The sequence below is a fragment of the Eurosta solidaginis genome, chromosome 3 (assembly GCF_040869045.1).
Source record: "Eurosta solidaginis isolate ZX-2024a chromosome 3, ASM4086904v1, whole genome shotgun sequence".
NCBI classification, from domain to species: Eukaryota; Metazoa; Arthropoda; class Insecta; order Diptera; family Tephritidae; genus Eurosta; species Eurosta solidaginis.
In genome coordinates this window covers 47228993-47252301 of record NC_090321.1, presented here as the reverse complement: position 1 = coordinate 47252301, position 23309 = coordinate 47228993, and the positions used below count along the sequence as shown (strand labels likewise).

Below are 23309 nucleotides of genomic sequence, written 5' to 3'. Positions count from 1 at the left end.
GCATATTGTGGTAGAATATAAATACATATTTTAGCACAAATTTGTACAAATAAGTGTTCTTTCTTAAAATAACCAATTTCCTTTAACTATTTTGCTGCATTCCCTTTAATTTAACTAGTGAAAAAACTTCTATGAAATGGCAGAGACATCTCCCTCTCCCTCGCATTCATAATACCTACTTTTCTCCCATAACCGGTTTCCGCTTTTTCGAACTTTGTTCAGAATAGGAGGAAAGGGAGAAGTGAAAAAACTCACAAGGAATTTTTATTTATAATACGAGGAATGGGAGAAGGGAAAAAACTCGTACGGAATTTTCGTTTAGAATTGGGCTGATTATGAATGTGAGGGAGAGGGAGATTTGTTTGACATTTCATAGGAGTTTTTTCACTAGTTAAATTAAAGGGAATGCATCAAAATAGTTAAAGGAAATGCGTTCTTTTAAGAACTAACACTTATTGGTACAAATATGTACTAAAATATGTATTTACATTCTACCACAATATTCTCACTGTTAATACAACAACAACAACAACCACAATATTATTTATTTTAAGTCGAAAAGTATATATCATACGCAACGAAAACGCTGTTTGTATATTTGACGCAGCCATCCAGAAATTGCGCAAGGATTTTTTAAGAAGGCTTAATTAGATTTTGGCATATGGCGAAAGGCGAACTCAACTCGACGTGGCCGCCAGAAAATTGCTTTGCAGAATGAAAGCAGGCAACTACGGCGGATTTGTGTTATCCCGCCGTCTTCTTCTTATGCTCCTCTGTTGATGTTGCTGTGGCACCAATTTATTACTCATTTCAGTGAATACCACATGAAATGCAATAATGTGCATTGTTTATAGCTTATTTCTTAATTTCAAATAAATTCGCAACAATAATTAAACTCTTCAATTTTTTAAACAAAATAAGAAATGCGCAACGAAATTTCAATTGACAAAACAGCTGACTTCGAAAATTCGAAATTCCTATTCCCCAATTTTTCTTCTCCCTAGGAGAAAAGAATTGGAGGAATTTTTCCGCGGGAATAAAAAAATCCGCGAGAACAAAATTCCGCGGGAATATTTAGAATTCTGAATATTTAGAAGTCTGAATACCTACTTTTCTCCCATAACCGGTTTCCGCTTTTTAGAACATTGTTCAGAATAGGAGAAATGGGAGAAGGGAAAAAACTCGCACGGAATTTTTGTTTAGAATTGGGCTGAATGGCTACGAGTAGCAGACTGACATGTTTTGTTTTAATTTATCCTCTTTGGTATTATCGCTTTAGTCCACACAGAATTAAAAAAAATCGTGTTCATGCGTTCTATAAAGGTGTGGCGAAAAAACTTAAGCCGATTTTTAAACTTTCATATGCCAAAACTTCGCTTTTTATTGTTCTTACGTCAATTGCAACGTAAGTGATATATTTTCTTAATATGGCAGCTCCTTTAAGGGCGCAACAAAAAAGCCGACAATTAAAACCAAAAAAAAAAAAATTTAGGAAATAAAAGCATTTTAATTAGGAATTTATCCTTTTCATTGATGTCAAATAAACGCAAGGATCCTTGCAAGCCAAACGCATGTAAAATACAAGCCTGCCTAAGTGGTATGTTAAATTTAGCCTTTATTTACAAACTCACACAAAAGACTTGGTGCAATTATATTATTCCCATATGATTTTCATAGAAAATAACTATCAAGAAAGTAAGTGCTTGGATGTTTTAGAGCAAATGCGTATTTGTTGCTTAAAGTGGCATAAGGAATCAACGTGCTGTTCAGGAATAAATTTGGAAAGGAACTACCGCACTACTGACTCTAAGAAAGAAAAGGAAAAGGCTTGAGTCAAATCTGCGTGATAAACCAAGATTGTCGTGAATAAGAAATGTATGTAGGCGAAGAAATTTTTATAATTTAATTCATATCCATATTTTGATGTATGTAGTTGCCCAATTTGCAATGTGATGCTATTAAAAAAGCATCCAAGTCGATCGCGAGAATGGCGGAAAAGCAGAGAAAATTTAGGTCGAACTGGCAGTTCCGTGTGGACGACACATAGACTGAATAGTTTTACCAAAAGTTTGCTTAGCGACCCAACTGAACAACTTAGTCAGGCCGTATCGTGAGGATTTCACTTAGACTGAATGAGTGCAGTGTTACCAGAAGTTTACTCCACTACCAAAAGGAAAATCTGTATCAGAAATTAAGCTCTATATTATATAATAACTCTGTCCTTTTCGCAAATACTAGAAGCTTTCTAGGACCTATGCTACTTGCTGATCCTAGATCTGATATCTGTGTCAATCCTAATTGCCGGAGTTTTAGCCTGACGAGCGCAGGGCAGGAGCCCACAACGTGCTCCCTCAACTTGCACTTTCTACATCTTCCGTAACTGACAAGGCCAAATTTAAAAGCATGTGATACCAGGAGGCAGTGCCACCCCAGCTGTTAGGGGGTCAGAATATTCCCGCGGTAGGTATGCCTGTCGTAAGAGGCGACTAAAATACCAGATCCAAGGGGCTGTGTAGCGCAACCCTTCAGGGTGCCAGCGCAATATATAGCTTCTCCAAACCCAATTGTCAACCTCACCTATCCGCGGCGAATCCTGTTTCACTAACAGACGAGGCTCTGGCGACTCCAAGCTCCTCATGGAACTTGGGGGTGGGCAGGGAGGGGATGGTCTGAAGGTTTAATGTGGCCACATAAATCGTCCCCGAGATGGTCGGGCTAGCACCTTAATTGTGCTGTGGTACCGGAGCGTACCGGATCTGTATCCGGCAAAGGACCATTACATCGATAACACTCCCCAAAGCCTTCGGGGAGCAACCTTATCGCTACAATAACAACAACAACAGAAGGCAGTGCCCAGTCAGAATACCCATCATGAGCCTACAGGCCCCTGTTTTCAATGATAAGTGGGAGTTTCACTTGACATACTGCTCGTAACATACGATCACGGATCGAAAACAACTTTTACTAAAGCGATAAAAATTAGGCTATCCAAATATTTATCATTAATCCGATACAGCATTTCAGAGCTATTGTGATTTTGAAAACTGCATTCGATCACGGATCGTATGTTACGTTTCGGCCCCTGGTCTATTTTTTTTTGATTATATTGAGAAAATTCAAGAAAATAAGTTCCACTTTGTATTGTTTTAGTATGTTTGCTTCTGCACATTTCTGATGTGATGGGATAAGATTTAGTGAAAGAAATCGAGATTATGTAGTACAAGAAATTATACGGCAAAATCAAGGTTATAGGCAAGAAGTCCTAAATTTTAAGCAATACAAAGAATGCATGCATGGAAATGGCAAGAGTCTGGGATAGACAATTGCAACAGTATTCGAGGAGATTCGCGAAAAAGATCAGACAAGATCTTCGACATATTGAACGCGGTAAGCTTAGGGAAATTAATACGCTTTTGTTTACAGTTAAGGAAAAAGGAAGGTGCAGCTTGATCAAAATTAGCTCGGGCAACTCGGTTCACACGGGTTGCATAAGATTAACAAGGAGTTGACAGCCCTATGGAAAGATACTCTACTTAAGAGATTCTCTCCAGGAGATATTTTAAGATATTTAAATGATATTTATAATAATTATAGGACTCAGAAAATTATATCGCTATTGTTCTGTATTTTACAGTTAACTTAAATCACATTCGATTTGTAGAAAATTCTTGTGCTCACACACCCCACACAATCAATCGCAAAATATGGATTAAAAAATATGTAAATGCCTTAGTAATTAAGTCTGGCACGCAGGGTTCAAAAGTACATCCTTGTTGTTATTGTAACCTCAAAATTACACTTCTCCTAAGTTTGTGGGGAGAGCTACCAGAACGAAAATACTTGGCAGAACATCCATCTAGATAATAGATAGATAATCAATTGAGGATCGCACTGCGACCATTGGCCAATTGTGCCCTCAGCTGCTTCACAACACCTCATCCAAGCCGACATCCCTGATGAACCCCAGCAGTTCACCTGGCTTGATGGATTTGATGTGAGAAATGCTCTGGCCATGGTGAGCCCATAAACTTAGCCCTACGTCTTGAGATTGCGTCACACTCCAGGAGGATATGGTCCGCCGTCTCCGCTGATTGATCACAAAATCGGCATGTGTTGTTCGATATTATACCCAGCTTTTACATGTGACGGTTCAGCCTTTAGTGTCCTGTAAGAATAGCTGTTAGGATTCTTAGGTTATCTTTCGAGAGGCCTATTAATGCCCTATATCGTTTTGTGCTGTAACCCCCTAATAGTAACTTAGATTGTCTCAGGCCTATCATATTGCGCCAGTGTTCTTGCCTCTTTCCCCTGTCTTGTACTAATAGATGCCCCCTAATTTTCTGCGGGCCTACTGGCAGGAACGGCTCGGGACCAATAGTTCGTGTCGTTGCTGCCTCTCTGGCAAGGCTGTCCGCCTGCTCATTACCCTCAACTCCCTTGTGGCCAGGAACCAAGGCCAGCATTAGTTCGTTGTGTGCTCCTAGTTGATTTAGCTTTTCAATGCACTCAAGGACCAGTGCTGATTTTATTTCAAACGCCGAGATTGCCTTGAGGGCGGCCTGACTGTCACTGAGTATGGCAATTGTTTCATTGGAGTATTTGCGCTGAAGGTTCAGGTCAGCGCACCGGCTTATGGTGAACACTTCCGCTTGAAAAATGCTCGGGTATTCTTTCAGAGGTATTGATATCTTGGCTCTGGGTCCCACGACTCCTGATCCAATCCCCTCTGGCGCCTTCGAGCCGTCGGTATACCATACTATCCTATTTAGCTGATGAATGATCGCAATTCTGCTTTTCTCCCATGTACCCTTGTCTCCCAGTTCCACTTTATACCTTTTCTCATACACTATCTGCCTGAGGATATCATCCCTCGGGAGTTGAGAGAGTGGGATCTTCTCTCTAAATTCCTCCATGTTCCGGGACGATATGACTTTATCTTTGCCCGAGCCCTCCTTGACGATATTCAGGAGGATTCGCTTGGCTGACTGCTCTATCGTTATATACAGCGGGGTTAGATCGAGGATAGCTTTCAGCGATATTGTTGGGCATGTGCGCATAGCTCCTGTGATGCACACACATGCCAGTCGCTTAAGTTTTGACAGTGCTTACCTTGTCGTCGCCCGAGTTGGTCTCGATGCCCGCGCTATCGAGCCATATGTTATCATAGGTTTTACTATCATGGTGTACATCCATCTTAGCACATGTGGGCTACAGCCCCATGTTTTGCCTGCTAGACGTTTGCATACCATGATGGACCTCGTGGCCCTAGTTTTCAATGAGTTGAAGTGTTGTTTCCATAGGAGCTTGGTATCAAAGGTGACCCCCAAGTATTTCACAGCGGTTCCATATTCTAGTGTCACGCCATCTATTGTTAGTGCTCTCAGGGCTGGTAGGACCCTTCTTCTGGTGAAGATGATGATGGTTGTCTTTGATGGGTTGATATTAAGCCCCACGCTGGCGCACCATCCCCTTGTAATGTTCAATACTCTTTGTATTATGTCACAGAGCGTAGTCTCGAATTTACCCCTTGCAATTATGACGATGTTGGTTTCATGTGGGGACACATTGCATGCAGGGCATACATTTTGTATGTCGGGGTTGATTCAGGATAGGTAAGAGTTTAACCTGTTACAGTATCCAGATCGAAGTTGAGCTAGAGTGACTCGTAATCTTTCATACAGCAGATTACTTTATATACGATTTTTACTTGTCCTTTTATATCAAACTAATTATTTGTAATCTTATGTTTAACTTCTAGTGAATAATGCAAAAACCGCCCATCCCGCCATATAAATCTTCACCTGAAATTCAGCAAAGAATTCAAGAGCTACAGGAAGAAGCACAAGGTGGTGAAAAACGTCGTCGCACAGCGGTACTACCAAAACGCAACTGGGTTCAACGTAATCCACGACTATTTCAAATTACTTTTCTTACCATCTCAATGTTGGTTTTATTTTCACGACCAATATACGACGCTTTCATTGCCGATCCCCCTCTACCACCACCAGGTGGTATACCACCACCCCACAAGCGTTAAGCAAATACAAAATCAATAAAAGTCAACAAATACATAATCTAAAAAAGTGAACAAAAATAATTTTTTTAAGGAATGGAATCAGTGCGCAAAGCTAAACAGAGACTACGCAATTATCCCCTGCTGCTCGGCAAATGCGCTGATAAAGCAGCAATTTATGCGGCATGTGTGACGCGAGATTTAAATGTGCAACATCTTATTTGCGATAAGGAATTTGAAGAGTTCAATGCATGTTTACAAAAAGCAGCTAAAGAAATGAAAACAAAATTATAATCAAGTATTGATTGTTGGATATTTGTAAATGAAAAAATCTTTATGCCAACTCTGTAAGCCACAAATAATGGAAATGCAAAAAAAGGTTTAACTAAATGCTTTCAAATACAAAAATACAAAAGAAATGCATACAAATTTGTATTTACAACTAAGCGTGCTAAATCAAAAAAAAATTTGAAGAAAAAATATTTGCACACTTAAAAACTGCAAGTAATTAAAAAATTAACCAAGTTTTTTTGATAATCATCTACCATTTAATTGTATTCGAGTTAAACAAAATCTTAAAATAATCACCTGAATATGTCTATGCATAGCATATCATCAGCAACAACTAAAAGTGTTAAACACACACATTTGCCGTTTTATCGACGTTGCTGCACGCTATTAATAGATGTAAGCTTTAGCACGCATCTGCTTATATCCATCGCAATACGTTTGTTCCTTATAACCTATGGCCATTGGCATGATACACATTCCGAATTGCCTTATACCGATGTAGATTATAAAGTTGTTACCGATGGTGCGCGCCATGTGCTGCATGGTGAGAGTCCATTCAAGCGACACACCTATCGTTATAGCCCTATTTTGGCATATTTGCAAATAGCGAATTTACTCATACATCCAGCCTTTGGCAAAGTCATCTATGCGGCATTTGATATATTTGTAGCTATACTAATTTATTTACTCGTGCGCTTACAATTGCAAGTTCAATGCCGTAAAGCTGTACATGCTTTATTGTGTAAATTTGGTAAAATACGTACGGCACAACATTATAGTGAAACAGATGCACGCAATCATCCGGAGATTATAGCACGTGCCTCAGCTTGCTTTTGGCTTTATAATCCATTAACAGCAATTATATCGACACGTGGTAATGGTGATAGTTTCTCAAGTTTCTTTGTTATACTTGCTGTGTACTTGTTGCTGAAATCGGAGGATGCGTCAACGTGTACGGCTACATCGATGCAACGTGGTGGCAATTGGTTAGTATTTGGTGCTGGCTTGGCACATGGTTTTGCTATACATTTGCGTCTTTATCCGTTACTTTTTAGCCTAGCCTACTATTTGTGCTTGTCTAAAAGTTTAATACGTTGTTCACGCGATCTACTAAGGCAGTTACTTTTTCCTTCGTCTAGACAATTATTATTGGTGATGGGTACGTGTGTTGCACTCTTTGCTCTTACAGGATTCTTCTACTCTTTATATGGCTGGCAGTATCTGTACGAAGCGTATTTATATCATTTTGTGCGGCGTGATGTGCGACATAATTTTTCGCTTTATTTTCTTGTTCAATATTTGAGAGGCTATTCAACGGATGTATCATTGGCTGAAAAATTGCTTATACTGGCACCACAATTATTTTTGCTGCTCTACTTAAGCTTCAGCTTTGGTCAATTTCGTCAAACGTTGCCATTTTGCGTCTTTGCGTTGGCGTTCGTTATGGTCACATATAATTCAGTGGTCACATCGCAGTATTTCGTATGGTATTTAGCCCTGCTGCCGCTTTGTCTCAATAACTTACAATCCATTTCATTGGTGCGCGCGATTTGCTATTTTGGTGTATGGTTGCTGGCTCAAGCACTTTGGCTGTTGCCTGCTTATTTGCTGGAATTTAAGACATGGAATACTTTCTATTGGATTGGCGCTCAAAGTGTTTTATTCTTCTTAGTCAATAGTTATCTATTAATTCGCCTGATTGAACATTATAGCTTTACATCATTTAAGGTGAACTTTAAAAAGCTATTTTAATTTGTATTTTCAACATTTCAAAACCATTATTATAATATCAGTTAATCAATCTACATAAATTAAAATATTTATAAAATTCAATACAATAAAAGAAAAGCTTTAATGCGAAAAGAAATCGTAAATGTTGTACAATATGGTTGTTATTATTTTTATTACTGGAGCGCATTCAATGGGCGCGACCACTCGCAAATTGTCATCAAAGTCCTCTAACGGAAAACCAAGGAAACTGACAGTTTCAACAGGGGCAGATCATAGAAAGATTGGTGTTAAAGGCGTACGTTCTACATTACAATTGAAAGGTGGTTGGTGTCATGTGGGGACACATTGCATGCAGGGCATACATTATGTATGTCGAGGTTGATTCTGGACAAGTAAGAGTTTAATCTTTTACAGTATCCAGCAAGAAGTTGGACCAGGCTGACTCGTGTCTCCCTTGGTAGTGTGCTTTCTTCCTCTGAAAAAGTAGGATATTGTATATTGATGTTGTATTAACGATAAAGACACTCCCCGAAGTCTTTGGGGAGTGTTATCGATGTTGATTGTCCTTTGCGGATATAGATCCGGTACGTTCCGGTAACAAAGCACCATTAAGGTACCATCCCGACCATCTCGGGAACGATTTATATGACCACATTAAACCTTCAAGGTCATACCTCCCTCCCCACCACCTAGTTCCATGAGGCGCTTGGGGTCGCCAGAGCCTCGTCTGTTAATGAAACGCCGCGGGTAGGTGGGGTTGACAATTGGGTTGGAGAAGCTATATATTTCGCTGCCAACCCCTTGAAGCCCATTGTATAAGAATAACAGGGCTCACCGGGCTCGTCCTGGCAAAGGTGTTTACCGATTATGGGTGGATTTTGCCTAGGACCTCCTTTTGCTTGTCTGGATCAAATGGCTGTGTTAGTAGGTGCTGGATCTCATCATAGTGCTTATTGAGATATTCCCTTAACCTTCTCGGAGGCGGGGTTAGATCATGCAGTTGTTTTCTAGGGTGTCTCGCTTTGTGACAATTTAGTAAAACTCTCCCTCTTCAGCATTTCGTTGTACTTTAAAAATTCGCGCAATAATTTTTTATTAAACTTTTTCGAATTCTGGTTTCATTACAGTGCAAAATCGGATTTAAAGATGGGTCGGTAAGGATTCCTTTGAAATAAGAATTCGAATACAAACAGAGCTTTTTTTGTAATAGTTCGTGTTTACACAGCCTAAGCTCGGAAGGGTAACCCTACAAGAAAAATATAGCTGTTATGTATGAAACGAGATGGCAGCGCCACGACAATAAATTATTTATATATACATCTGGCAACTGTGTTGCCAGAACATTCTTTATCTTCTTTATTACTTTTTTATCTTTTAATTGATATACTTTGACGCATTAACTTTAAAATGTAACAATTAACTCATTTCATTAATTAAATAAACGCTCATATATAAAAGTGGTGTCAGAAGTGTATTTAAAAATGAGCCTTACACCGGAGGATTTAAAAACAGTGTTGGATGCGCTAGCAGGAGCAATCCGAGGAGCTGTGGATGAGGCTGCACAGAATGCTGCGGCAAATACAAATGTAAATCGTTCGTTGTCACCCAAACCGCCACCGTTTAGTATTACGGAATACAAATCGGAAGATAAATCCTCAGTACAGGATTATTTACACGTGTAGATTGGGCATTACAGTTGAGCAAGGTTCCAGAAGCGGAACAGCACAAGTTCGTACGTGTACACATGGGGGCAGAGCTTAATACAGCGCTAAAAATTCTTGTTAGCCCAAAAACACCAGACTCGCTCAACTACAGCCAAAGAGGATAAATACAATAAGAGCCGTCACTCGTTATTTTGTGGCGAGTATCTCGCTGGAAATTGAAAAAATTGATGCCGAATGTTTTCTGAGAGGGACATTTTTAATTGTCTCGCATTTATCCATGCCGTGTAAGCGCTTTGTGCAACTGTGATTTTTGGAAAGAGAATTAAATAAATTAATTAAATACAGTCGAAAAATAAACACAAATACCCCAGGAAAATGTATAGAAGACATTTATAAACATCTCGCCCAAAAAAAAGTAGCGACTACCTCTCAGTATACATCGAGTAAATGCCAAAAAAATAACGAGTGACGCCTCTTATTGTATTTATCCTCTTTGCTACAGCGAAATAAAAAAAAAACTTGATTCGCCATTTTGATGGCTGTAGGAATAAGTATGCAGAAAGTATCAAGTTCCGGTAAAACAAACAAGAAAAGGGAGAGCCGATTTGCAAGTTCGCACTTCGGTTAAGAGAAGCGCTAGAGCAATTGTTGTATGGCGTAGAATCACGAGTTATTTGTAATGAAGTTATTGCAAAGAAACCAAAAAATTTTGCTGAAGCATACGAAATTGCGAATTAACACAAAACGCCTCAACAGACCTAAAGTGCACAGAAGTGAAGAAGCGAGCCAACGTATAAACTGGGATACGCACCAGTTAAAATAAAAAGAAATACAAATTCGAAAAACCCGAGTGGCGAAGAACCGACGCAGAGGGCAAAAGAGGAAGGGTCCAATTGTTACAGATGTGGGAAACAAATTCAGATGGAATTAGATACGGGTGCACCATGTGCAGTAATGAATTGCAAAACGTTGCGTTCGATCAAACCAAATTTTAGGTTGTTAAAGACAGATCGACTATTTACAAGCTATACGGGTCACAAGGTGAACTGCATTGGACGGGTCGTAGTAACTGCGACAATGGGGAAAACTTCACGACGACTTAATTTGTATGTCGTTCAAGGAGATTGTGATACACTTTGCGGCCGAGAATGGATATCGCAATTCGCACGAGAAATAAACTTCACTGAACTGTTTTCATCGTCTAACCGAATCAATACTATAAATTCAACAGCGCCAAAACTATCAATAAACCAACAAACGCGACTGCAACATCTCATTACACGTTTTGAGGACATCTTCAGTACGACAGCTGGGAAGTTGAGTGGGCGACCTGCAAAAGTAAAGCTCAAAGCTGGAGCAACACCAGTTTTCGTGCGAGCGCGCGATGTACCGATGGCGCTGAGAGAGGAGTATGCCCAGGAAATAGATCGCAAAATTCAGTCAGGTTTTTACAAGAGAGTGGAGCATTCAGAATGGGCCTCAACACATACGTAGTAACAAAAAAGAATGGGGGTATTCGCATTACCGGTAATTATAAGCCCACTCTCAATCCAAAAATGATCATCGACGAACACCCGATTCCAAAAGCAGAAGATTTGTTTAATAAAATGAAAAACGCTACAATATTTTGTCACTTAGATATACCAGATGCATATACGCATTTAACAATTGATGATGAGTTGGCGCATGTATTGACATTAAATACAGTGACGCATGGGTTAATACGACCTACTCGTGCGGTATATCGAGCAGCAAAATTTCTAGCTATCTGGCAAAGAAAAATGGAGACTGTGTTACAGGGAGTCCCAAATGTTTTAAATTTTTTTGATGATATCTTGGTGTTTGCTGAAAACTTCGAGCAGCTACTGATAGTTTTGGAAACGACACTAAATCGCATTAAATCACATGGTTTGCATTTGAACAAGTCAAAATGTGTCTTTGCGACACCGTCGGTGGAGTTCCTTGGCCACCGCATCGACGAACAGGGCATACATAAATCCGAAAAACACATTGAAGCGGTACTAAACGCTCCCAAGCCAACGACTTTCGAAGAGTTACAGCTGTTTTTAGGAAAAACCACGTATTATAGCGCATTTATTCCAGATTTGGCCACAAGTGCACGGCCATTGCGGGATATGCTGAAAAGAGAGAAATTTTACTGGACTAAGGAGGCAAACGCAGCGTTTGCCCTATTGAAAGAGACGTTGGTTTCACCTCAAGTGTTGATGCCATACGACCCAACTCTACCTGTACTACTGGCAACAGACGCGAGTCCAACAGGACTAGGAGCCGTGCTTTCACACCGTTTAAAGAACGGAACCGAACGACCAATTGCATACGCAAGCCGAACATTGAATGCTACAGAATAACGCTATCCACAGATTGACAAAGAGGCATTGGCAATTGTGTGGGTGGTTCAGAAATTTTTCAAATATTTATACGCGCGTCATTGGACACTAATCACCGATCATAAGCCATTGTCACAAATATTACAACCTGACAAATCGCTTCCAGTATTATGCATAAGTAGAATGGCGAACTACGCAGACTTTTTAAGCAGATTTGATTTCGAGGTAGTGTACAAGAGCTCAAAGGCGAACGCGAATGCCGACTATCTTTCACGCGCCCACTTTCAGCCACCGAAATCATTACAAATTAAGCAGTTGCAGCAGACAGCCATGACGAATCTAGACGAATATGATGAGTTCGACCACTTCATGATTCGCCAAATCAACCAATTACCACTAAGTTCAGAACACATAGCAAGAGAGTCCAGAAAAGATGAACGAATGGGTAAAATAATTAAACTACTGGAAAGTGGCCAGTGCTTGAAAAGGGCAGGGTACAAATCCCCAGAAGTCAATTATAAGATGTACTCCGGATGTTTGACGTTCGAACATCATGTTGTTATTCCACCAAAATATCGAAACAAACTGCTTGACAATTTACACACGGGGCATTTAGGAATTGTTAAGATGAAAGGGATTGCTCGCTCATTCATATACTCCAATTGTGACTATGTATGTAATAGGAAACTTAATGTTGTGTATAACAACATTGCTAGATACGTCTATGGGTTGAAAAGACTTGACCACGTCTCTCAACATGCTTACAGGTTGCTAAACATTTATTTCGATAACCTTATTAAACTTAAAACGCTCACTACGCTACATAAATTAATATATATGAAGGAACCTGACTATCTGTATCGGAAGCTAAATTTTCTCCAGTCGTCTAGATCTGTTCTCCTTACCCACTTCAGACATCGTATGCTAATATCTGATCGCCAGTTCTTCATTAATTCCATACGTCTTTGGAACTCGCTCCCTTCTAGACTTAGGCTTATAAGCAATGCTCTGCTCTTCAATAAAGAATTAACAAGTTTCTATAATAACCTAGACAATTAAAATACTGATTCCTTCTAAGCAAATGTACTCTATCATTCCTTTATTTATCTATTTACTATTTATTAAATATATTATTTGTTGTAACCTTTTCTTAGCCATAGTCATTAGCTTTAAGTTTCAAGATTAGATTGTTCCTATTTTATGCCTTTTACCGACTAGCACTGTAAAATAATTTTTGTCAAATTGTTGTGCTGGGATGAATTGCCTAATAAATACAAATACAAATACAAATATACTGGCCGGGCATAGACAATGTTATCGAGAATATTGCGAACCAATGTGATGCATGTGCAAGACAAGCAAACAAACCGGCAAAAAGTGAGTACCCCAAGGGAACATGGGAACGTATTCATATCGAATATGCGGGACCTTTCGAGGGAGCGATGTTGCTGGTAATCTCGGACGCATACAGTAAGTGGTTAGAAGTGAGAGTTACTAAATCTATAACAGCAACGGCAACAATTGCGTTGTTGGACGAAGTGTTTGCGGCTTACGGCGTGCCGCTAACTGTCGTTTCTGATAATGGAACAAATTTCACTTCCGCAGAATTTAACAACTTTCTGACAGCAGTTGGTGTTAAATTTCACAAATATTCAGCGCCGTTTCACCCAGCAACTAACGGACAAGCAGAGCGTAGCGTACAAACAGTCAAGAAAGCATTGAAAGCGATGGGTACTACGAGTAGTTCATTGAAGACAGATTTGAATGAATTTTTGAGGCAATACAAAAACGCACCGCATGCAACCACAGGGTCATCACCAGCACTACTATTTATGGGGCGACAGTTGCGCACAAGGTTGAATCTGATTCGACCAGAGGAAATTTCAAATAAGGTAGAAGAAAAGTAATACGTAAAGTCCAAGAAAACTATTAGAGAGTTTGAACCAAATCAAAATGTTTACTTTTTGTCTGGAAATCCACGAATTTGTAAGTGGCTCAGGGGAACCATAAACGCACGTCTAGGTGATCTGCACTATGAAATACTCTTCAATGGGAAAATTGTAAAACGGCATGTGGACCAAATACGCAAAGCCCCGGTTGGACCTGATAAAACAGCTCGGGAAGTTGATTATTACAAGGCGAGGCTGTCAACCGAAGACAACACTAATGAAACCGAGGCATTAGCTGAAGTAGATAGCACTGAAGCAATAACGCAACCGGTGGTTACTGAAACGGCGCAAAACGAATCGTGGGGATCGGAAGATTTTGAAGGCTTTGCTTCGGCCAATAGTACAATAGGGCAAAATCCTACATCGACACCGCATACAACACCCGAAACAAGTAGGATACCTCAAATTCAACGGCGATCAACCAGACAGAGAAGGGCACCTGTCGGATACTCACCTTAGCCCTTGCAGAGGAGGGAAAAATGTTATGTATGAAACGAGATGGCAGCGCCACGACAATAAATTATTTATATATATACATCTGGCAACTGTGTTGCCAGAAAATTCTTTATCTTCTTTATTACTTTTTTATCTTTCAATTGATATACTTTGACGCATTAACTTTAAAATGTAACAATTAACTCATTTCATTAATTAAATAAACACTCATATATAAAAGTAGCACAAAGTATCTAGGAGTTATACTAGATAGTAAGTTGTTCTATAAACTCCATGTGGAAGAGAGAGCGAAGAAAGGCTCCGCGACACTGTATGCATGCAAGAGGATGCTAGGATGCTCGTGTGGGCTATCACCCAAACTCTCCCATTGGGTATTTACGACAATTGTGAAACCCATACATTACTATGGAGTTGTTTTGTGGACAGCCACACAAAAAAGTACGTTAATGATTAGCATAACGGGAGCCCTAAAAACAACCCCGACTGCAGCATTGCACGCCTTCTACATATCCCGCTTACAGACCTAATGGCCGAAAACACCGCAGTAGCAACTGCAACAAGGATTAAGGCCTCGGGTCAGCTTGAGTGCAGGCGATATGGCATTAGCAGTATAGCGCCATCTAACATCGGGCAAACGGACTATATAGTCTCTGCCTGAGCTTCGAAAGAGATCTTGGGTACACAATTGAGCCGGAGAGTTGGTGCCAGAGTCCAGAAATAAAAGAAAATACTATACATGTGTATACGGATGGTTCCAAATTAATGAAAGGGATCAGGTCTGCTGGTTACTGCGTCGATCCATACATAATTAGACCCTTCAGGCTGCCAGGGTACTGCAGCGTCTTTCAGACCGAAATTATAGCCGTAAAGAAAGCAGCAGAAATTCTGGACGAAGTGTGCTTAAGCTGTAGTCGCGTCAATATATTGATAGTCAGGCGGCGATGAAGGCAATGACCTCACACAGTATTTTATCAAGAAGTGTTCTGGAATGCAAAGAAGCTTTGGAAAAACTTCGCGCAGGCAGGACCATACTAATATATACTGGGTTCCCGGTCATAAAGAGATAAAAGGAAACGAAAAGGCCGATGAGTTGGCAAAGGAGGGTGCAACACACGCTGAAATGAAAATAGACGTCCCAATCCGTTTGGGATAAATTAAAAGAATATCTGAAGAGAGAAGACTTAAGGTTCACAATGGACATACTAACTGGGCACTGCCTTCTGGCGTCACATGCTTATGAGTTAGGTCCCATCATGAATTCAATTAACCTTATGCATATTTGAAGCGGTCATAAGGCCAATTGGTCACACAAAAAAGTACGTTAATGATTAGCATAACGGGAGCCCTAAAAACAACCCCGACTGCAGCATTGCACGCCTTCTACATATCCCGCTTACAGACCTAATGGCCGAAAACACCGCAGTAGCAACTGCAACAAGGATTAAGGCCTCGGGTCAGCTTGAGTGCAGGCGATATGGCATTAGCAGTATAGCGCCATCTAACATCGGGCAAACGGACTATATAGTCTCTGCCTGAGCTTCGAAAGAGATCTTGGGTACACAATTGAGCCGGAGAGTTGGTGCCAGAGTCCAGAAATAAAAGAAAATACTATACATGTGTATACGGATGGTTCCAAATTAATGAAAGGGATCAGGTCTGCTGGTTACTGCGTCGATCCATACATAATTAGACCCTTCAGGCTGCCAGGTTACTGCAGCGTCTTTCAGACCGAAATTATAGCCGTAAAGAAAGCAGCAGAAATTCTGGACGAAGTGTGCTTAAGCTGTAGTCGCGTCAATATATTGATAGTCAGGCGGCGATGAAGGCAATGACCTCACACAGTATTTTATCAAGAAGTGTTCTGGAATGCAAAGAAGCTTTGGAAAAACTTCGCGCAGGCAGGACCATACTAATATATACTGGGTTCCCGGTCATAAAGAGATAAAAGGAAACGAAAAGGCCGATGAGTTGGCAAAGGAGGGTGCAACACACGCTGAAATGAAAATAGACGTCCCAATCCGTTTGGGATAAATTAAAAGAATATCTGAAGAGAGAAGACTTAAGGTTCACAATGGACATACTAACTGGGCACTGCCTTCTGGCGTCACATGCTTATGAGTAAGGTCCCATCATGAATTCAATTAACCTTATGCATATTTGAAGCGGTCATAAGGCCAATTGGTCACACAAAAAAGTACGTTAATGATTAGCATAACGGGAGCCCTAAAAACAACCCCGACTGCAGCATTGCACGCCTTCTACATATCCCGCTTACAGACCTAATGGCCGAAAACACCGCAGTAGCAACTGCAACAAGGATTAAGGCCTCGGGTCAGCTTGAGTGCAGGCGATATGGCATTAGCAGTATAGCGCCATCTAACATCGGGCAAACGGACTATATAGTCTCTGCCTGAGCTTCGAAAGAGATCTTGGGTACACAATTGAGCCGGAGAGTTGGTGCCAGAGTCCAGAAATAAAAGAAAATACTATACATGTGTATACGGATGGTTCCAAATTAATGAAAGGGATCAGGTCTGCTGGTTACTGCGTCGATCCATACATAATTAGACCCTTCAGGCTGCCAGGTTACTGCAGCGTCTTTCAGACCGAAATTATAGCCGTAAAGAAAGCAGCAGAAATTCTGGACGAAGTGTGCTTAAGCTGTAGTCGCGTCAATATATTGATAGTCAGGCGGCGATGAAGGCAATGACCTCACACAGTATTTTATCAAGAAGTGTTCTGGAATGCAAAGAAGCTTTGGAAAAACTTCGCGCAGGCAGGACCATACTAATATATACTGGGTTCCCGGTCATAAAGAGATAAAAGGAAACGAAAAGGCCGATGAGTTGGCAAAGGAGGGTGCAACACACGCTGAAATGAAAATAGACGTCCCAATCCGTTTGGGATAAATAAAAGAATATCTGAAGAGAGAAGACTTAAGGTTCACAATGGACATACTAACTGGGCACTGCCTTCTGGCGTCACATGCTTATGAGTTAGGTCCCATCATGAATTCAATTAACCTTATGCATATTTGAAGCGGTCATAAGGCCAATTGGTCTTATACTCATTTGAAGCGGTCACAACGCCAATTGACCTTTTGGCCGCTGACCTCATGTCACTCCACATGTAGATGATATGTTCAATCAAAGAAATATCGATTTTGGGTATTAGATAAATCAAAAAACTTCCGTTGATACTAAACCCAATTTATTTAAAACAGTGTTACCGTATCAAAGGGCGAGATTAAAAACCATCGTACCATTGATTTTTAAGGACCACCCTAATTTAACTATCTCAATCCGTTTATTTGGTATGTATATATTGTTCGGTTAACAACGACAATAACTGGATATACAAATCAAATTATGATTACTATGCAATAGTATATTTGTTTATTTTAATTAAAAGAATTTTTTATACCCAGCTGAACTTGTACACAGGGTATTATAACTTTGATTGGATAACGGATGGTTGTACAGGTATAAATGAATCGAGATAGATATAGACTTCCATATATCAAAATTATCAGTATCGAAAAAAAAACACGATAACTTGAGTAAATATTGAGATATCATCACCAAATTTGGTACACGAGCTTATCTGGACCCAGAATAGATTAATATTGAAAATTAGCGATATCGGGTGATAACCACGCCCACTTTTTATATATATAACATTTTGGAAAACACAAAAACCTGATTATTTAGTAAATAATACACCTAGAATGTTGTAATTTGACGTGATAATGAGACTCTTGATAAAAATATGGAAACATTTTTTAAAATGGGCGTGGCACCGTCCACTAGTGATAAAATACATTTTACAAATATTATTTATCATAAATCAAAAATCGTTAAACCTATCGTAACAAAATTCGGCATAGGTTGCCTTTACTATAAGGAATGCTTTGAAGAAAATTTAATGAAATCGGTTAAGGACCACGCCCATTTTTATATAAAAGATTTTTAAAAGGGTAGTGGATGCATAAAATAAGCTATGTCTTTGCAAACAAGAGCTTTATATCAATGGTATTTCATTTCCCAAGTGGATTTATAACAAGAAATAGGAAAAACTTCAAATTTTAAAAAATGGACGTGGCACCGCCCCTTTTATGACGAAGAAATTTTCTATGTTTCGGGAGCCATAACTCGAAGACAAGTTAATGGATCGTAATAAAATTGGGTACACAAATTTTCCCTATAGCAGGAAATATTTCTAGAAAAAATGGACGAGTTTGGTCAAAGACCGCGCCCACTTTTATATAAAAGATTTTTAAAAGGGTCGTAGATGAAAATAATAAGCGATATCTTAGCGAAAAATAACTTTGTATCAATAGAATTTTACTTTCTAAATTGAATTATAACATTAAATTGGAAAATACTGAAAATTTTGAAAATGGGTGTGGCACCGCCCCCATGTTTGTATAAGCAATTTTCAATGTTTCGGGAGCCATAACTCAAAAAAAAAATGTTCATATCGTACCAAATTGGGTACACAAATTTTCCTTATAGCAGAAAATATTTCTAGTAAAAATGGTTAAGATTGGTTAAGGACCACGGATCGTAGGCAAAAATAATAAGTTAAATCTTAGCGAAAAATAGTTTTGTACCAATGGTATTTTTATTGTTCTGTTATATCTTTATTTTAAAATAAACAGTAGGGAAATCCCCATATCTGAAGGAAAACTGCATTATGACCCGCTCAAGGTCATTGGTGTTAGCCTCTATATCCTTTTTGCTTCTTTTAAACGAAAATTAGTTCAGAATATAACCAAATTATTGCGCAGCCGTGTAACACTATTAAGCACACAAAACAAACAACAACAGCATTTCAAGTGTACAGCTGGGTATGTAATGGTCGGTTTCACCCGAACTTAGACTTCCTTACTTGTTTCAACACCAAGTTGAATCAGAGCTACACATTTGCATTATTTTTCCCGTTAGGGATTAGCATTCACGTTGTTTATTATTTAAAAAAAAATATTCAGTTTATAAATTGCTCACATTATTCAAAATATCTTATCATTCTATTAAAGATTGATGTCATTTTATTAACGATGTGAGCCAATTACGTATTTAGTCGTTATTACCTTATCTGCTTGAAAATTACAGTGTATTTTGTTTTTTTTATACAACGTTAAAAATATAATCATATAAGCAGATAAGCTGATAACCAGTTGTAGGTGAATACCCCAAATATTTTCAAAACATGTGTCGTATTCGTTTCCTAATATGTCGGCTGACAAGATATAATTTAAGGAATAATCAGAAATCGCGGAGAATTTAATCCAGAAAGGTGAAAATATAGACATCAAAACATTAAAAAATTGAATAACAATGAAAATTTTGTATTTGGGTTGTATATGTGTTTGATAGTTCCTGGATCAAGTATTTCGGGGTTTGGATGTCGAGATTATGCCATAGAGCACTTTGACGAAGGCGTAACTCAATCAAAATTTGTATCTCAATTTATCTTTAGACGGCGATACTGGCCCTCGAGATTTGTACAAACTAAGAATTCGTAAAATGAATCTTGCCAACATTGGACATAGTGGGCAGCTGTACAACTCAACTACGTTAGCAAAATCAGAACACGAAACAAGTAAGAAAGGCTAAGTTCGGGTTTTAACCGAACATACTCAGCTGAGAGCTTAGCTGCGTTGGTTTCGTAGTGTTTCGTAGATGGTTTATAAGTGGTTTTTAATTCCATTTCACATACGTTTGGGAAATATCGACCAAATTGTGATGATGTTTTTTGGAACGATTTTCCTTCATCCTTTGTCAAATAAGGGAAAATAAACAGGAAAATGAACCTAGGGTAACCCTGGAATGTGTTTGTATGACATGGGTATCAAATGAAAGGTATTAAAGAGTATTTTAAAAAGGAGTGGGCCTTAGTTCTCTAGGTGGACGCCTTTTCGAGATATCGCCATAAAGGTGGACCAGTGGTGACTCTATAATGTGTCTGTACTATATGGGTATTAAAGAGGGTTTTAAAAGGGAGTGGCCCTTAGTTGTATATGTGAAGGCGTTTTCGAGATATCGACCAAAATGTGGACCAGGGTGACCCAGAACATCATTTGTCGGGTACCGCTAATTTTTTTATATATATATTACCACAAACAGTATTCCTGCCATGATTCCAAGGACTTTTGATTTCGCCCTGAAGAACTTTTTCATTTTCTTCTACTTGATATGATAAGTGGTTACACCCATTTTACAAAGTTTTTTCTAAAGTTATATATTGCGTCAAAAAACCATTTTTGGAAATTTTCGATATCGAAAAAGTGGGCGTGGTCATAGTCTATACCCCCATTTTTAATACCAAGATAAAGTGAGTCCAGATAAGTACGTGAACTAAGTTTAGTAAGGATATAAATTTTGAAATTTTCTTTTATTTTTGTATTTTGTTGCACCATATCATTGCTGGAGTTGAATGTTAACATAATTTACTTACATACCAAATTTCATTAAGATACCTCAAAATTTACTAAAGTTATCGTGTTTACGGATAGACGGACGGACGGACATGACTAAATGAATTTATTTTTTCGCCCAGATCATTTTGATATATAGAAGTCTATATCTAACTCAATTAGTTTATGCCGTAACGGGGTACCCTTAATGCGAACAAAATTAATATACTCTGTGAGCTCTGCACAGCTGAGTATAAAAATATGTACATAAGTGATTTGACACCTGCGAGGTTCCACGAGAAAGTGGATCTTGATGCGGAAATAATTTTTCTTATAAAACTGGAGACAGGGTGGATATAAATGTTGTACAAACCTTCAATCAACCGAAAAATATAAAAAAGGTATTTATAATATTAAAAGCATTTTAAATACATTTTTTCCCTCCACTTAAAGTAAATTGCTGATTTAACTATTTAAATAAGGTCGAAAAAACCTATTTCGAAAAAGCTGAGAAAAAATTTTTGTTTTACCACTCGAGTGAATAATAATAAAAATAAATACCGCAACCCACCTTTATTTAACGGATCTGATTTAAATACCAAATTATAAAGCCCTATATTCTTAGTACTGGATTTATCGTTTAGTATTAGGTTTACCCCACCCTTAACAAAAAGTTAGAAGTTGTCATTCTTATTATATTATTATACAGTATTTTAAATATATCCAGCAATTCAGTTTAGACTTCTTTGAAGTTGTCAAGGAATTATTAAAAAATGAAGTATGTCCCGCCCGTGACACGTATGAGTATATATTTCTAATATGTCTTATAACCCTAATAGAGATCTCAACTAATTACGTTCAGTAGAATTTTTAATAAAAACCCGACATATATGAAGTAAGTTCTCTCATGGCCCTTAAATCTGAGTCAAAGCTCTAGAAAGTAGAGCTTACGATTTCTCGAACTTGTTCGAGAAGATATTTCTCGCGAGTCTCGCCTCGCGAGATTCTCGAATTACTCGTAAGGCTCGTAAGACTCGCGAGCTTCTCGGCATTCAATTTAGTTGATTCATTGGCTGTTTTATATAGAGCTTACGATTTTTCCTGGAGCACAAGCGAAAGTTTCCACAAAACCACAACTAAAAACATCGAAATGTATAGAAACTGCCAATGCAGCGACTGAATTGAAAGTCGAAAAGCTTGCGAGTATTACGAGTATTTCGAGATTCGAGAATCTCGCGAGAATTGAAAGTCAAGAAGCTCGCGAGTTTTACGAGATTCGAGAATCTCGCGAGAAGCCGTGTTCTCGATGTCTCATTAAAAAAATAAAATATTGTGCATTGTGGATAAGACAAGTGTGATAACTTCTGCAAAGACATCAAAATTACAAATAGAATGGATCACCTGATTTTCAAAGTGACTATCGTGCTCTCATCCTGTATCTCTTTCTATCACCCGCTGAAGATAGGCGACCATATGCACCGCCATATTGAACATTCTGTGAAAACACTGCCAAAATGCCAAAAAGTAGTCATCTCGAACATCCTATCAGTTGACGTATAAGATATCACACTTATTTTATCCACAATGATATTGTGAAAAAAATTATATCAAACCAATTCTAAATATTCTCGCGGAATTTTGTTCTTGCGGATTTTTTTATTCCCGCGGAAATATTCCTCCAATTCTGTTCTCCTAGGGAGAACAATAATTGGGGAATAGGAATTTCGAATTTTCGAAGTCATCTGTTTTGTCAATTGAAATTTCGTTGCACATTTCTTCTTCTGTTTAAAAAATTTAAAAGTTAAATTATTGTTGCAAATTTGTTGGAAATTAAGAAAAAAAATATAAACAATGCACAGTATTTATAGCATTTCATGTGGTATTTACTGAAATGAGTAATGAATTGGTGCCACAGCAACATCAACAGCGGAACATAAGAAGAAGACGGCCGCATAACACAAATCTGCCGGAGTTGCCTGCTTTCATTCAGCAAAGCAATTTTCTGGCGGCCAAGTTGAGTTGAATTCGTCCTTCGTCATATGCCAAAATCTATTTACGCCTTATTAAAAAATCCTTGCGCAATTTCGGATGGCTGCATCAAGTATGTATACCAAGAGCTCTACCGTTGCTTATGATATACTTTTCGACTTAAAATAAAGAACATTGTTGTTGTTGTATTAACAGTGAGAATATTGTGGTAGAATGTAAATACATATTTTAGCACAAATTTGTACAAATAAGTGTTCTTTCTTAAAATAACCAATTTCCTTTAACTATTTTGATGCATTCCCTTTAATTTAACTAGTGAAAAAACTCATATGAAATGGCAGAGAAATCTCCCTCTCCCTCACATTCATAATACCTACTTTTCTCCCATAACCGGTTTCCGCTTTTTCGAACATTGTTCAGAATAGGAGGAAAGGGAGAAGTGAAAAAACC

General features: G+C 38.7%; 4 protein-coding genes across 4 annotated transcripts; all 4 read left to right on the top strand.

Annotated features, from left to right (window-relative positions):
• Positions 1-1458: 1458 nt before the first annotated feature.
• Positions 1459-1832, top strand: LOC137243639 (cx9C motif-containing protein 4). The gene is made up of 2 exons (XM_067771535.1): positions 1459-1597; positions 1678-1832. Exons 1-2 carry the CDS (start codon positions 1534-1536, stop codon positions 1830-1832), a joined length of 219 nt encoding a protein of 72 aa, XP_067627636.1. The 5' UTR covers positions 1459-1533.
• A 3932-nt stretch (positions 1833-5764) lies between these two features.
• On the top strand, positions 5765-6037 carry LOC137243638 (uncharacterized). The gene has a single exon (XM_067771533.1). It carries the CDS (start codon positions 5765-5767, stop codon positions 6035-6037), a length of 273 nt encoding a protein of 90 aa, XP_067627634.1.
• Positions 6038-6109: 72 nt separating this feature from the next.
• On the top strand, positions 6110-6442 carry LOC137243640 (uncharacterized). Its single transcript, XM_067771536.1, has one exon. The coding sequence runs from the start codon at positions 6110-6112 to the stop codon at positions 6305-6307; it is 198 nt and encodes a 65-aa protein (XP_067627637.1). The 3' UTR covers positions 6308-6442.
• A 141-nt stretch (positions 6443-6583) lies between these two features.
• PIG-M (Phosphatidylinositol glycan anchor biosynthesis class M) lies at positions 6584-8178 on the top strand. The gene has a single exon (XM_067771532.1). The coding sequence runs from the start codon at positions 6608-6610 to the stop codon at positions 8054-8056; it is 1449 nt and encodes a 482-aa protein (XP_067627633.1). The 5' UTR covers positions 6584-6607; the 3' UTR covers positions 8057-8178.
• Positions 8179-23309: the final 15131 nt, after the last annotated feature.